Source organism: Ctenocephalides felis, unplaced genomic scaffold (assembly GCF_003426905.1).
Source record: "Ctenocephalides felis isolate EL2017-DRISC unplaced genomic scaffold, ASM342690v1 CF-g0.4_SCAFFOLD_01886, whole genome shotgun sequence".
In the NCBI taxonomy this organism is placed as follows: domain Eukaryota; kingdom Metazoa; phylum Arthropoda; class Insecta; order Siphonaptera; family Pulicidae; genus Ctenocephalides; species Ctenocephalides felis.
Genome location: NW_020538040.1, coordinates 182,156,490 through 182,174,318, shown reverse-complemented (window position 1 = coordinate 182,174,318; position 17,829 = coordinate 182,156,490). Strand labels below are relative to the sequence as shown.

Genomic DNA, 17,829 nt, shown 5'->3' with positions numbered 1-17,829 from the left:
TATTACAATACAATTTATTTTATCTTTAAGTTTTTTTTCATGCACCTATAATTTGTTTTTCTGTTTTTGCGAAAACGTCAACAAAAGGTCAAATTTTTTCTCACATACGTTTTGATGTCGAACGATTCAGAATAACTTTAAACGTCGAGAAAACATAAAATCGGATTTTCTGGTAGGAACAAAATTCTTCGGGAACACAGTAATTCTATTTATCTATTTATCTATCTATACTTATGGTTGAATTCTGTTAATTTTTTATCCTCTTCATCTTGTTGTATATTTGGTTAAAAAAAACATAATAAATATTTAACAAGAGTTTATTTGTAACAGTGACATTTAATATAAAAAATGGTATGGTAGACTGCAAATGTAAAGGTGTCGAACAATTACCACCAACATTTTCATTAATTCACTAAGGCTAAACTCGTTAAATTATAAAAAATATAACTCATACAAATAATAATATATTTCCAATGGCATTTGGTGCATTCTGTTATTCCAAGCAATTATTCGTTTCTTAGTTTTAGTGCTAAAATTGGAAGAATTCTAAGAACACAGAAATTTTTGTTCAATTTTAATTTTGCAGCTATAAAAATTAGATACAATTTTTATGATTTACATATTTTCCACCTAATTTATTAAGTTTTGTCAATGTAATTGAATTTTGAAATCAACCTAATACTATACTGATTTAAGTACATATTGCAATAATATTAAATATAATACAATAGTATTTGCACATAACACATAATATTATATAATTAAGTAAATGTTTCATACAATTGCATTAACATTATGAAAACCTTATCAAAATGTATTTCACTATTTATTGCAATCAATTATTTTGATAAAATTATGTGGTTGAAGTCAAATTATTGATTTTACTAATTACTATAAATATAATTTTTTTTGTATGACTAATAAAAAATAATAACCACAAATACTCACAAAGTTTTATATATGAGAGAAATGTTTTAGATATGTATGCGAAGGTTTGGTATTTGAATTGAAATGCAAATTACAGTAATTGCAATTATATTGTCAAAATATGTTTAGAATACTTAATTAAAAAATTCATCTAAACTCTAAAATTGAAACCTCTCATACATATTTAAAACGATTAAAAACATATAATTAATTAATTTAATATGGTATATTGCACCAAATATTTCAATTAATATTACAGGCAATATTAATAGCACTATTTTACATTTACGATTACTTACTGTTCTTACTGTTTATATATTATTATGGATGACTTAGTTATTAATATTATTTATTAACTAAACAGCAGTTTTCCAATTCATGGACAAATTTATTGCCATATATAAATATTATACATATATTTATCTTCAAATAATCCATGATTAAAAATTTATAAGGGTTGTGCAATAAATTAAAGATTGCAATTAATACATACCGAAGAATAATACTATTACAAAGCCTAACTGATCAGTGCAATCTGAAAACCACTATAGCACAATGATTGTACTAGAAAAGTCAATATCTTTGTTGAAATTCATGATGCCAGCGGTTAAAGTCGATGTGGAATACCACGATTGAACCAGTTGCTAAGCCGGCCAGCAGGAATCTGAAATAAATAAATTAAAAATTAATGTACGTCTCATGACTAGTAATTTTAGCATAGTCATTCTTGCTTTTCAATATTGAATCTATATTAATTAAATAAATTGATAATGAACTCTTTTAGTAATAAACTATACAATTTCATTCAAGCCCTTTATATTATAATTTATAAAATTCAATAACTTACTTCTGATCATGGGATAAGGCTAATGATCGAATGCTGCTATCACAAGCAGGGAATGCATAAAGCAGTGCCAAGTTAAACGTCCGCCAAACCTCAACAATACCTTTATCTCCACCAGTCATCAGGTATTCACCATCACGACTGAGCAGGAGCGTCTGAAAATCACAATTGAAAGGTGAAATAAAATTCTATCTAAAATAGTTCCCAATGCAATATATGTTACCTGTAAATTATCATTGTGTGACTCATATCTCAGTCTTTTGCCATTGACCGTAAATGCGGCAATGTTTCCTTTCTTATAATTGACTACTATCACTCCTTCTCTGGACATTGCAATATTTTCCGGAGAGCAGAAACCTTCCGGCGCTTCCAACGATCTCAGTAAATCGCCAAATGTAGTATGGATTAGAACAGGTCCGTCTACAAAAATATATCAAGAATTATTTTAATGTAATGTCGATCAATTAAAAAGTAAAATTAATGATTCGAATATCTTACTGGTTGATCCTGAAACGACGAGACCCAATTCTGCGCTGATAACGACGCCCGATACGGGCTTTTCGTGACCGGTGAGCGTCGTCCTGGGCGTCGGGACCTCACCTTCGCCGACAATGCTCTGGGTGCGGGCGTTCCAGTGCCAGAGCAGGACGGTGCAGTCGGCCGAACCTGATGCGATGTAACAGTCTGATGTTATATTGCACTCGGAACGAGACAGGCAGGTCACCACACCGTAGTGGCCGAATACTATCTGCACGATTTTCGCTGAGGACAAACAAATTAAATAAGTCTTAAGGAATTCAAAATACAGGTGATAAAGTGATACATATTTGAAAAAACGTGTTATCATATTGATGTAATGAATACAAATATGTTTACCGATTTTTTAAAAAAAGTAATAAACAGAAAGAGAAAACTTGATCATGTTTTCGCAAAAAATACTGAAACGATTTATTACTTTTTTTAAAAATATATTCACCTGTTTCCGTTGAGAAAACTCTAAAGCTGTTGTCCCAGAAACCACAGGCCACAAGAAATCTGCTATCGACTGTCGTCACAAAACAATTCGACCTTATTTGCAGTTTTTGACTAAAATTATCGCCCAAATGCCGGCGAACAGTAGAATTCGAACTATTTGTAGCTTGGGCTGAAAATGAAACATAAGCATTATAATTATTGACTAACGATAAATGAATTAAGAAAATGTAAGTCAGGAAAGCTTATTTTATTATTCGTTACCGAATAAACGTTCCGAACTATCGACGAATAACAAGTTAATTATTTATAAATGTACGTGGTCTGTTCAAAAAGTACCCGGAATTTTCGTTTTTTATTTATTTATATTTATTTATTTGTCTACATTAATGTGGTCCCCTTCAAAGTAGTCCCCCCCAGATATAATACACTTATGCCAGCGTTTTTTCCAATTTTCGAAGCACCCTTGATATTCACTTTTTGATATGTCCTTGAGCACTCTCAGCGATTTTCTTCAATCGAGGAAAACCGCCGTCCTTTCATGGGTCTCTTCAACTTTGGGAATAGGAAAAAGTCACACGGAGCCATATCTGGTGAATTTTTGCACTTTGCAACACTTTATTTCATTTTTTACGCAAAATTTAATACAAATTCTTTGACTTTTCAATTCTTCCATTGTAAAAATCGCCGAGCTCAGAAAAACACGTCGAACCTTAGCGACTACCACAGACAAAGTAAACAGTGAATATAGCTGAAAATTTCATCATGTTTCATTAGGGGCATGTATACCAACACAATAAAAAAAAAATTTTGACAATCAGACACTCCAGACCCGCGAAATTTAATTATTAGTAATTCCGGGTACTTTTTGAACAGACCACGTATTTTTAAACCAGTGTGGTCTTATGGGATTCAACTATGGGGCACCGCCAAAAAAACCAATCTACAGATTATTCAGCGAGTGCAGAACAAGATCATAAGGCAGGCATTGAATGCACCTAGGTACGTTCCCAACTGGCTGATTCACCAGGACAGCAACATAATGACAGTAAATGAAGAAATTCAACAAAAAACAAACAACTACAAAAAAAGAATAGACGAGCACCCAAATTACTTGGCCAACAAAGTATATTCAGAAGCGCGCCCAACAAGACTAAAACGAAAAATTCCAAACGATCTTATAAATTTGTAAATTATTATTATTATTATTATTATTATTATTATTATTATTATTGTTATTATTATTGTTATTATTATTGTTATTATTATTATTGTTATTATTATTGTTATTATTATTATTATTATTATTACTATTATTATTTTTATTTTTATTATTATTATTATTATTATTATTATTATTATTAATATTATCTTACTATTTCTATTATTGTTATTTTGTTATATTTTATTATTTTTCTAGTTTATTATTTTTTGTTATATTTTATTATTCTGAAATTTTATTTATACGTGTATTATTTATTAATCTTATTTTTATTATTATTTGCTTATATTTTACATTAAATCATATTACGGATATTATTTTTATGTAAATTTTATCCTTTGCTCTTTTATTTATTTAAATTTATATTATTATTTATCAATATTACTTGATGTTAATAAATTAGCATTTGTAATAATTATTGAAATTAAAAAAAAAAAAAAAAAAAAAATCGTTACCGAATGCAAATTGAATTTTTATTTAATATATATCAACTAAAAATTAATTCTTCTGAACATTCTATAACATGTTCATTAACTAGTATTGTATTGCTACTAACAGTAAATATTAGGTTGTCAAATATCTCCCTTCCGCGGAAGAAAAGCGGAAGGGAGATATTTGACAACCTGATATAATGACGACCAAATAGAAATAAATTTTATTTTGTTACACGTTCTGATTGACTTTAATTAAGTTAACCCTCTAAAGGTAGCTTATTTGTATTTCCATCTACTTACAAAGTACGGGATCCATCGCAAGAGGCAGATTACTGCTTTGGTTTTGGCTGGTTTCAGCATAACTTGGCGACTGTACGCTAACGGCATAATTACAATTCCATCGATTTACAGCAAATTGATAATTTGTCGTAACAGTTACTACTGAAGGGAATGGCAGCTGTGGATAAGTGTTCGCTGATATATGACATATTGGTGAATTCGACAGGAATTTCATAGCCATGCATACATCGTCCGGTATACTGGAGAACATCATCGGAGACTGAAATAATTAAATGTACCCATAAAGCAGTTTGCCTTTTGCAATGACAAATCATAATTCCATATACTTACCACGTGCATTGCAGAACTTCTAGGAGGGTGTGGTTCCATCAGCAACTGCGATGGAGTTTGTCCAAAATTCTTAATTTGGTTTTCTATTGACTCTCTCATTACTGGATCAGCTATTGAATCTAAATCTACACTACCTTCGTAAGTTAGATAATAAAATACATTGGTTGCTCGGAGTGCTTCGGGCCCTGTATTAACGCATATTTATTACATATATTGCAATCAAATACATAACAAACACTCTTGTTTCAATTACCAACCTCTTTGTTTATAACCAAATATCAAATCGATCCACTGATGCAGTTGACAAGAAACAAACTCGGATTCAAGAGCCATCCGATTTATTCTTATGAACTCTTCAGGAGAATTGGCCCACGGTGGAAGTTGAACATTATTTACCGGGGTTCCATCCTCTTGCTGGCCTAAACGATATCCAGAACTGTTCACGAACATTTCTGGCAGGAAAAACCATTCTGGTATCAATTCCTAGAATATAAAATTTTATTTGTATTTAGGAAAGTAAGTTGATAATTGTTATTTTATGATAATATTAACTTGTTGTTACCTTGACGTCTGATGTGTCTCTTTGGCAATTTTTCCATGAATTGGCAACTGAAGAAAATAGACGGTTAGGGTGGTCAAATTTTCCACCTTGTAGAGCTAGGAACATTGTCGTAAAAGGTTCCTAAAGACAAAAGACAAATATGTAATTAATTATTTAATATATATGCGTTTTTATAAAATATAATAAGGGACGTCGAATAAATAACAATTTTGCGTTGACAAAATCGAAATTATTCGAAATATTATTCAAATACTACTTTAATTATAATATATAATTCAAATACCACAATTGACTGTAATAATCCAATATTGATGTTAGTAGCAAAGATGTAACTTTATAAAAAAATGCCTATATTAAAAAAACAATAAGTTAAGAAATAAATAAAAATTAACTTTTTATTTGTTTAGTCACTTATAGGAAAAAATAATTGAAAAAATATTTCTCATTGCATTAAAATTATTTCTTCTATAGGCTTAGAAATACATGGATTTTCAAAAGTAAACATGATCTACTTTTATAAAAGAAGTTTGAACAAATAACACAAGATTCTGCGAATTTTATAAAGTAAACATTTTTAAATTTAAATTTAAGTATTTATTCCAAAAAACCTTATCAATTATAATTAGTAAAATGTCTGTATTTTAACGGAACGAGGAAAAAGTAAACTCATCTCTTAATCCACCTTACCAAGTTAGTTTAATTAAAAAATATTATACTTTTTGCTTTAAAAACAGCGCACATTCAATATTTGGAGCAAATTATTATTCATACGAACGCTACTCAGACTTTTATATATAACAAAAATAGTCATCAGAGTTCTGGTAAAGAATATATAATAATTTGTACATGTCTTACTCACAAATTAAAAATAAAGAGATATTCATATTCGTTTGTGGAATGTCTCCAATATTCCTGTTCAATAATTAATAAATAATATCTATATTTATTTAGTTTCTAATGGCAAAAATTTCGAAATGCTCCGAGCGATCGCATTATGATACATCATATGAATGGCTCGATCGTTCGGCACATGTTTGATCGAATGTAATAAATACTAATAAATAAATAAATATCGCGTGCAAAGTACAAGTATAAGAGTATCGATATCGATATCGATCGTACCACTCTAATGAGCCAGTTGAGAACAAATGCCGATGTTGAGTAATGGGTCCCGTAGTGGAACGGCGGTATGCTCTCGTGTTCCCAACTGTTGTACCTCTCCTCGAAGTAGGCGCGGCGGTTCGGGTTGAGGGCGCCGATCGGCTTCGAGAGGTCCCTGTAATTCGACGGCTGGCTGAGGTCCATGTCCTTCGACTCGTAGTTGGTCAGCACCCACGGGAACACCGGGTACTGGTTCAGATCGTTGTACGTACGACCTGGTAATAGACATATGACACTGGGCGTAAGTGGCATTTTGCATCAAGGCAAATGTGTAAATGATAATAATCGACTTGATGATAAGTATTATAATGACTTTATTATATTAGACTATACTAGATTATTCAATTTTGCACAAATTTTGGCGAACATACTAATTATATTCGATAAATAGTTCAAATATTATGTATTATTGGACAAAAAACAAGCCCGTGCTTAGTACATGGAAAGTGTATGTCCTTAGAGCGCGGCTCATCATTACAAACTTTATTAACTTCGCGTAGAGTAATTTATAGTAAACGCAAAAAAATCGATTCAATATATCTTTACGTTTCAAAACCTTTTGAACATGTTGGCATACCCTATAGAAAAAATGGATGTATGTGTATGTGTATACATGTATGTATGTATTTGTATGTGTGTGTGTATGTATGTGCGGATCGAGAACACGGATTTCAATGATACAAAAAACATTCGATTCCTATTGATAAGGAGACGTACTGATTACTTTTTGGCAAAGACAGATCCAGCCGTTTCGAAGATCTGTGGCAAAAAGAGCCAAAAATGGTACATAGTTTTTAAGAAAACTGAGCGTCCGACTTCAATAATTCAAAAAATATTTTACTTTATTAACAAAGTGAAGAACTAGCTTTTTTGGGATGGCTGGTCTAGCTGTTTCGGAGATCCAATTAAAAAAGTTAAAAAAACAAACCATTTGGCGGTCAAAAATGATCATTAGACATATGCACACCAAATTATCAGATATTTTATACAGATTTTAATAATAAGTACAAATTTTGTTTACATTTTTATAGCTTCCAACTTTTATTCAAAAATTTAAAATTGCTCAAAAATCTGTCTTCAAAAAATTTTAAAGCTTTTTTAAAAATTTTAATTTTTGATACAAAAAATTCCAGCAAAGTGCCAAGCACCACTCGTTCAATTTTTATAGTTAAAATCACTTTTCGTAGGCCTATAATATTTTAGAATATTCGTAAAGTTCCATTATTTTTTCCAATTTCGGTATCAAATTCAGTTTGACTTGTAACGCCGAAAAATAATAAAATCGGCAAATCGGATTTTCTAGCAAAAGCATAAACTTCTTCTTCGAGAATTATAAATACTCGAGATCAACGACTCAACTACAATTCATCATCTCCATAATTCACAACTAAAAAGCAAACTATTTTATTTATTTCCACAAGAAAATATAAAATTAACAAATTAATTAATCAATAAGATGATAAAAATGCTTTTTGAGATAATATAAATAGAAATAAAAATAAAAATATAACTAAAAATACCAAATCCGTAAACTCTTACTATAAAAAAATAACTTACCCGCAATTGTATTTAAAAACATTAGATATTCAAAATTAGAAATTTCTCTTCTCTGCCACTTTTGTGTCATATTGGAGTTTCGCATTAATTGACGAGGAGACATCATAGAAGCTCTCCTGAAACAAATAAATAAAACAATCAATAAATACTCAAATTATTTGAAATAATTAATATAATAAATATAATTACCTAGTTTGTGGAATTCCATATTTGATACCGACACCAACACGAGGCAGCGCCTTTATAACTTTTTTAACAGTGCTCTGATCGGGCAAGGCGAACAATATTGAAGCTAAAAAAAAATTATTAATTCACTAAATAAAAGACAATTTTAAATACGAACAAGTGAAAACTTATTATAAACATTCAGTTCTCTTCAATAAATCAAAAGAAAATGAATAATATTACCAAATAATTAAAATTTCAAATCCGTAAAAATGTAGGTAATATGAAAGCTGAAAATTATTCACTAAATAAAAGACTATTTTAAATGACGAACGATTGTCATATGACATTCTACACTCAGTTAAAGAGTCAAATGTTGAAAAAAATATTAAAAAAATAAAATTTTTAATCTATAAAAAATGTAAGTATTATGATAAGGAATTAAATTGTTCGAGGAAATAACTTTTTTTTTTAAATTTTGTCTAATTCAAATCAATGGTAATTAATTTGGTCTAATTTTTGAATGCAGTTGTTCATGTATCGACTAAATAACATTAGAATTATTACAATCCTTTAACAACATTTTTTATTTTAATAAATAAAAAAACTCACTTAAAAATCTGAAACGGTAAAGATGAAATCATGGATCTGTTTCAGGACTATCATAATTATTGAATTCAATAATAATATTAATTGATTAAAAAACTTACTGCGACTAGCCAAAAAGATTTCTATTGCCAAGTTTTGCAAAAGGTAACGCCTTGAAAAAATAGCTCGTACTTCTGAAAAATACCATTTTCCATGGAGATGATCACAGTAGCGCAAGACCTAGAACAAAAAACATCATTATTAAATTTATGAAGGACAAAAAAAACATTAAAGAAACTAATCAATTAAGTCAATTAAGTAATAATTAAGTCTATAAAAAAGCCACGTTGTTTAAGAAGTCAGCACAACACGGTTCCGATTGTAGTTTAAAAAAAATCTATATTTTATTTGATTATTCCTATTGCGACCCTGGTAACCAGATACCGTGCAACGTACTCTGATGTTGCGAAGTTTCCTTTTTCACCAGACCTCGACGTGCAGGCGCACGACGGCGCAACCTGATCGCTCTCCGCTAATACTCGTAAAATTAATAATCCTATAGAAATATACGATTATTAGACAAAGCGCCGGTTAAATTGCAATACTTCAATGCTGAATCCTGAACGATATGTTATTCCTGGTATTGTGGTATTTTTATTTATTGTTAGTTCTGTTTCAGTAAACATAACGACGTCGTGAGTAATGCGACGCCGAAACGAACGATGTCGTTTTATTGTCTCGATATGAATATACGACGCAATTGTATCGGATGTCAATTATGCATTTACGAAACTGCATTCCGATATTAATATTTGCCAGTCGGGTACCTTGGCTGTATTATTTTTATTAAATTACAACATGTCTTCACAAAGAGAAGCATCAAGTAAATTTGAGGGTAAAACGTAAATAATGGAAGCGGTCATCCAGTGAACCTTTCTATATCGATAAATTAAGTTAAATTGTGCATATGGAGAAAAATTATAAATATAATAAATAACAAATTTAAAATAAAAACAATAAAATATTACCGTTACGATGATAGTTGCATTTAAGTAAAGGGGTATTCGGGTCTAGAGGCATGATTTTAATGTGATTTTTGAAAGGCCGTCAAAAAAGGCCAACAAGATTTTTACTAGTTTTTCACAAATTTTTAAAAAATGTTTTAGAATACAGAAAAAGATTGAAAATTAAAAACAGCCGAAAAGTTTTAATTCTCTAAAACAGAGAAAAAAATATTTATATATTATTAATCTTAAATAATGTCTCAAACTACTAGGACCAAGTTTCTTTTTTGACTTTGTATACAAGTACATTAGTCATATACGTTTTATAAGTTAACTTTTCTATTTTATTTCATTCTTGTATATAATTATATAGCGCACTATATATTCTATTATTTGTCAACAATGTTATAAAATTAGTAGTTCTCGCCTACCTCCATAGTTCTTGCCTACCCTTTTTCCATGGACAAGTTAAAACATGTTTTTTTACAAAATAACAACTGCCTTTTTTTATTTTTTTCTGATTTTTTACAAATATTAAATACCGCAATTTTGGGGATAAGCATAGTTCATACTGAAGAGAAATATATATAGAAGAATCTGTAAAAAATTCAGTTCAATTGATCCAATAGTAGTTGTAAAATCGGGTTTAATCGAAAAGACAGTTTCGAGAAAAACGTGTTTAAAGTTTCGCGGAGGAAGGAAACACAGAAGGATTAACGTGGCCAAACAGCTATATCTCCGAAAATAATTTCAATTTTGAAAAATCCTTTTTTGCACATATTCCTAAATAGTTAAACTTTGAAAATCCGCGATAAGGGATCGTTCAAGTATTACGTAAGCAGATTTACTACAATTATTTACCCCCCCCCCCCCTCCCCTTTGTCATCAAAAGTAAGCAAATTTCTTACCAAAAATAGGCAAAATAAGCAAATCAATAACCCCCCCGCCCCCCTATAGTGCTTACGTAATACTTGAACGGCCCCTAAACACAAAATCGATCTTTTAAAAATTCAAGACCAGAAGACCCCCTTTAGAATTGTAACCCATCGAGACAGAGCTTTCTTTTGAGGCTTCAATAAACTGTCACATACCATTTTCAGAAAGTTGAAATATTGTAGTTCAACCTTGATCATTATTATGATTTTTAACCAACTGTAGGACAATCCAACAAACTAACCCCTAACTATAGTAATTTATAATCACTTTTCCATACTTATTCATCCCATTACCGAGTACGAGTATACTACTCTGTAGCATCGTATTCCGCTGTATATTCTAGTGCGTCTCGATCTCTATTGTCCTCCCAATTTATGGACCCGAAATGTAAGTGATTTGTACTTGGAAATCTGTATTACATAGTCCTCTCTCGTTAATACGTAACAACAAACTAGGGTAGGTCGAGACCTTTCTCTTGATTCGGGATTAAACGGCGTCCCAGGGGATGACGCCGCCGATGTACTTCAATCTACAATCTCGCATCATCACAAAAACACTCCGAATGAAAAATGCACAATCAGGGGAGGACCCCGAACAGGAGACAACATTTTTTATTGTTGTAATTGCACGACGTTTAGAGTAGGTACTTGAAATTACTCTATGACTCAATTAGTAAATGTATAAATGTTATACATCTACTACAAATCAATAGGGAAAAAATGATTCTAAACAGCAAATTATTATTAAATTCATATTAAATACCTTTTTTAATTATTATCTCTTTTATTTACAACTGTCCAGTAAAGGACATTCAATAAATTTGATGAATTTACAATAGTCGGCCGAAAAGGGACATTGTATACTACATTGGCATGTTGGAAAAAACAACATTATTTATAAGAAATTATTCAATAAGTAAATAATTAAAATTATATAATTATCAATAAAATATTGTGAATTTTATATCGAATGGAAAAAACAACTACTGAGTTGTTTTTCCAACATGCCAATGTATTAGATTTGATCACTAAAAACTGATGCGTGATTTTTTTGAGTTTAAAATTTTTACATAAATACTATACTTTTTCACCATACCAGTTATTGTGATAATTTAATTTTTTGCAATTAGAAGAAACATTTCTTATATCGATTGATTAAAAACAAATCAAAGACCTCAAAATAAACGGACTACAATCAATTTTACATTTATTTTTAGAAGTTTACTCTGTAAAAGTATATTGGACAATTAACACAGGTCAAAGTAGTAATAGTATTAAAATAACTATGGCACAAAGAAAGGTGAATAAAAACATCAAAGTAACATATAATGACCAATAAAAGAACTATTATATTAAACAAATATCGAAGCACTACAGAAAATAATCAAAATAAAAAAATCAATTCTAAAACATAGAATCAAGAACAAACAATGGTTCATATAAATTGCCTAGTGAAATAAAAACAATGAATGATTTCAATAAATTCAAAAATAAAGTAAAAAAAAAATTATCATAAATGAGCAAAACTAACTTCCTACTATATAGCAAATATTTATAATTTTTACCTGATTAAATATATGTAATTATTTATCTTATATAAATATTATATAAATCTTCTAAAAATTATAAAAATCTTCTGTACGTGTGTTGTCATTCTATTGCTCCTGTACGGATATTTAAATTTCGATAAATAATTTTAGAGATAGCCAACAGAAATAAAATGTTGGTAATGAACTAAAATATTATTGCAATAACGTAAAAAAATGGAAAAAATTGCAAAAAATAACCCACAGATGAGATTAAAACTTTCGACATATCAATTCACTTAAAATTCAAACTTGAATAATATATGTGGAATTATGAGTAAGTAAAATGTAATTTTAAAATAATATAAAATATCGAAGCACTACAGAAAATAATCAAAATAAAAAAATCAATTCTAAAACATAGAATCAAGAACAAACAATGGTTCATATAAATTGCCTAGTGAAATAAAAACAATGAATGATTTCAATAAATTCAAAAATAAAGTAAAAAAAAAATTATCATAAATGAGCAAAACTAACTTCCTACTATATAGCAAATATTTATAATTTTTACCTGATTAAATATATGTAATTATTTATCTTATATAAATATTATATAAATCTTCTAAAAATTATAAAAATCTTCTGTACGTGTGTTGTCATTCTATTGCTCCTGTACGGATATTTAAATTTCGATAAATAATTTTAGAGATAGCCAACAGAAATAAAATATTGGTAATGAACTAAAATATTATTGCAATAACGTAAAAAAATGGAAAAAATTGCAAAAAATAACCCACAGATGAGATTAAAACTTTCGACATATCAATTCACTTAAAATTCAAACTTGAATAATATATGTGGAATTATGAGTAAGTAAAATGTAATTTTAAAATAATATAAATATTAAATTTAACTTTACTTAAAATGTTAATAGGGTAGGGCGGGGCTAGTTGAGCATAGGGGCAAGTTGAGCAATCGAAGTATCTCGAAAACTATTCGCCGTCCGTTTAGGCATTATATGGCGGAAAGATAGTAGTTTTGGAGAAATAAACATCCCGCGATCGCTAGTGGCCGCTGGACAAATGAATGAGGCTCACGGACGTTTGGTTTATTTTGAGACCAAAAAGTAAAAAAGTAATTCAACACGAGTTTTCGTCTGGTTCAGTCAAATGTTATTTATTTTTAATCAGGTAAATTTTATTCTTCCATATGATTATAGTACTTTTAATATGCACAGAGATTCTGGGTATAATTTTCACAGTTTTTTTATAAACTCACTTTTATTTTGAAATTACGAGTTGGGGTTAGTTGAGCATAGTTGCTAAACTTGTTCAATTACCATTAACTTCTAGAAATTAATTATTATTTTTAAGATTTAAGCTAAGTCTATGAGTAATAATATAAAGAAATAATGATTTTAAACAAAAATACTGAATATATTGGTAAAATAATTCCTAAGATACGATATTGTTTTGTTGATTCTACTTTTGGTTAATTATTCAAAGAAAATTACTATAAGTTTTGTTTTCTCTGACAATAAAGACAATAAATATAAAACTGGTTATTAAAAACTTATTTTATTTCATCACTAATCGACATTGAACCTATAATTTCATTATACTTTCTTAGTGCTCAACTTGCCCCACCTATGGGGTACATTGAGCATACTTGACTTTTTGCATTTAAACAGCTGTAGCTTTGAAGTTTTACTTATTACCAAAAAATAGTATTAACACTTTTGTTAAGCGATAAACAACGCCGTATAGCAATTTATTGAGACTTTTCGTTGAGGAGCTACATCCGTTTAAGTAAAAATTTGCTCAACTAGCCCCGCCCTACCCTATGTTTTAAATTTGGAATAACAAAAATGTGATATCAGATTTATTTTTGCCGGAAAGTTATTAAAGAATGCCAGAGAATAAAATATTAAAAATGTGAATAATATAAGATATTCGTTTAAATGGCAGTTCAAAAAATATCAATATAAGTTTTCATTGCCAAAAATATTTGTCATATTTTGCCATATATTAATATGTTATTTTAATCACACAATATTTTTACTTGTAGATAATACATTCAAAACAGTATTTACAATTTTGTTTTATTGGATTTAAAAAGATAATTGCATATTGCCTGTAAAAGTATTAATTCAAAGATGATAAGCGTGATGGAGGATCTCAGTTAGTTCATAATCTAAAACTTATGAAGATCTTTCGGCTTCTAAGCAATTATCTTATGGAATTACACGAAGTAGAAAATATTACAAGGTAAGAAGAATTTAAATTTCTACCCTGAACGAGTATATATTTTCATTGATTGATAACTATTGCCCATTACTAAATAAACCCCTTATCCTAAGATTCGACTATCCTATTCTCCGTGTATTAAAAAATCCGGGAGCGAACGACCGGAATCCATCCTCCGAGTCCATCGAGCGCATGTTCCGGCGCTATCGATCGTCCGGCGAAGAGTCGAGCGCCGCCGACGTCCCACCAGCGATAGGCGGCGACGTGCCGCTTCTTCAGATTGGTCAAGTCGGCTCGGGAGCGACGCGGAGGACCACGCCGCAGACCGCACGACACACCTCGAAGCGCACGACGGACACGACGAGGGAAATTATAATGGGCAATAGTAATAGGACTAGGATAATATCGTAAGTAAGAAAATAGTTTTTTTTATTTAGTTTTAGCACACGTGTGATCGATAATAATCAATGTTATTTCATAATATTACCCAGACGTCCAATCACTGGTTTGGCAATTCGATTTAGATATTCTAAGTACAACCAAAAATTTGCTTATGTTCCTTAATGGAATAGGCGCATTAAAAAAAACAATCACGTCAAGGTAATTCTTAATTAGAAGTCGATGTAAAATTATTTTATAATACTTTTTATTGTTATTTCGAATAAACAATCAGGAATAAAATCAATGTCTATAAATTTATATACTCATATTGAATCTTGGGCCTCCTATCCAGTGACAAGATTCTCTGTTAGTGTTAAACACGTTTTTATTTTTTTTCCTTTCAACCAGCTTGCGTATTTTTCTTTCAAATTTTTGGATGCTAGCTAAGTTCATGTTCCTTATTTTTTCTTGAAGTTGGTAAATCTCATTGTAAGTCTTTGGATGGTTCTTAAGTTACTGATAAGGACCTTGTATTACAATGACTCTAATAATTAATATAATGATATAATATTTGATACTATGTATTAAGTTGCTGTATTTACAATGACACAAAAGATTTTATTTTAAAATCTTTGAATTAGTTTTACATTTAAAAAAGTTGCATAACTACACAATCCTTGCCATATATCCTGATAGGTTTTATGATCACTTTATATTAGTCTCTTGTTGTATCTATCTACTCTCAGAAAATGATCTGATTTTGAAGTAAAACATAAAATACACAATTAAACATAATATTCGCAACTTACTTTGATATTATTAATCTAATCAATCTCCAATCTCATCGGAAGATGCTAAATAACTTCTAATGTCCTAAACAATAATAAAATGCATAGAATATCAAATATTTTCAATAAACTCCCATAATAAACCACTAATTGGCAAATTTGTTGGTTTATCAATGCCCATTATACATCAACTTTATAATACGAATTTTGTTTAGGTATAAAAAAATCACCATTGATGACTTTTAAATAAAATCTTTGTAATATTGTCACATTAAATATCTTTACAAGACATCTTGTAATTTGTATCGAAGTAAAAAACTATTGATCTAACTATAAAAAGATAACATCTGAAAAAAATGAATGTCGATTGTGCAAACGATAAAATTATGAAAAAATCTGATCATGTTACAATAGCTTAAAATTCTAAATCTTATCTTAATAACTGCCAATTTAAGTCTGTTAATGATACTTTTATTCAACTTCAATAAAAATGATGAAACTAACAATAAAACATTGAAAAGAAAAAACTTACAACAGTATACACAGTTGATTAAAAGTCAAACCTATCAACAATTCTCCTAAAATTTCATCCGATGCAATTTTATTACGTTCTTTGACATATTTAACGAGTTGGTATTGCAATTGACGATTTAAAAATATGTAATGATTTATTTTCCAATCGAACATATCTTATCCGCGTTGTAAATTTTATGGCATCCTATAAAATCACAAATATAAAAGTATTGATTTCACACGACGAAACATATTTCACAGTTGCATTCGCTTTATTTCGCAAAATGATAATGATTACTTTTATTGGAGGATATCATCATTGGACTTGCAAACTTGGTGTAGATAGTTAATAAGTACAATATAATCACTTAATCAGTTCTAATAATCAGAATGAAATTTTTTTTAGGATTACTGTAAGAACATGATTAGCGCAGGGTAGTATTTAAAATATTTAAAAATTATATTTTTCGATAAATGTAGTAAGATTTGAATGAATCAGCTTTGAATTAATCATATGCAGTATTGTTTTATTATGGTTTATGATCAAATTGTTTGGAGATTTCGTTTAGAGACACGGTTGCATAAGACTGCACTATTTTTCGCTCACATATGTCCCAATAGAGTGTTAAAAAAATCGATCTCATTTCTCATTGTCCGTTGTCATTCCGTATATGTTTTGATCGTTCCTAGATGGTTCATTACAATAGTAGTCGTCATTCTGAAACAAGATCACCTCGTCAATTCATCCCTCGAATAGTCCGGTTCATACGAAACAAATCGGATAGATAGAGTAGTCGGGGTGCCCTCGAGAGGGTTGTTGCTCGCTTTTTGTTCGCTTACAAACATTGTTATTTCATCAATTATCATTATGCACAACAGGCGGTCGAATATGCCATGAATTTATAAAGAGAAGTTTCAAATAAGATCACATACATGAAAACTGCAAGGTTATCACTGTATTCAATCATTAGTCAAGTATACTAACTTCAAATGAAATTTATTTCAATGACAAGTATTAGTTTTGGCTAGAAAATGCGATTCGCTCTTTTTTTAGGTTTCAAGCCAGTCTAAATTTAAATTGGATAATGTGTGTCAAAATTTGACTTATCGAAATACTATCATAAATTGCACCCTGAAATTGATCGCTATCAAAACAAACGTCTTGTATCAAATGTGCAACTGTACATACATCATCCGTCCTACGTAAGTTATAAAATCGTCGCCGGTTCCAATCATTGTTCGTCTCTCATGAAATTGTCGTATGAATCGTATGAGTCGTATGTGCATCAGAATATCATATTTCCCTTCGATTCTTGTTAGGTTTATCGTCGACAATAAAACGTAGCATTAGTTGTTCCAAGAACTACATTC

General features: G+C 29.7%; 1 protein-coding gene across 1 annotated transcript; it reads right to left on the bottom strand.

Moving 5' to 3' along the window:
- Window positions 1-1,378: 1,378 nt before the first annotated feature.
- On the bottom strand, window positions 1,379-9,298 carry LOC113376620 (neurobeachin-like). Its single transcript, XM_026616609.1, has 13 exons — window positions 9,185-9,298; window positions 8,499-8,601; window positions 8,310-8,425; window positions 6,714-6,967; window positions 5,592-5,711; window positions 5,287-5,512; window positions 5,030-5,214; window positions 4,700-4,958; window positions 2,748-2,915; window positions 2,270-2,533; window positions 1,995-2,191; window positions 1,775-1,926; window positions 1,379-1,591 (listed from the first exon to the last, which is right to left on the bottom strand). Exons 3-13 carry the CDS (start codon window positions 8,413-8,415, stop codon window positions 1,501-1,503), a joined length of 2,022 nt encoding a protein of 673 aa, XP_026472394.1. The 5' UTR covers window positions 8,416-8,425; window positions 8,499-8,601; window positions 9,185-9,298; the 3' UTR covers window positions 1,379-1,500.
- Between the last annotated feature and the right edge of the window lie 8,531 nt (window positions 9,299-17,829).

What these genes read in the sequence shown, in the direction of transcription:
- LOC113376620 (XM_026616609.1), bottom strand. Translation starts at nt 8,415, where the DNA reads ATGATGTCTCCTCGTCAATTAATGCGAAACTCCAATATGACACAAAAG. An exon ending in TCAACTGGCTCATTAGAGTG is followed by an intron (nt 5,712 to 6,713) that starts GTACGATCGATA and finishes TTTTGTCTTTAG; the next exon opens with GAACCTTTTACGACAATGTT. An exon ending in AGTTTTCTCAACGGAAACAG is followed by an intron (nt 2,534 to 2,747) that starts GTGAATATATTT and finishes GTTTGTCCTCAG; the next exon opens with CGAAAATCGTGCAGATAGTA.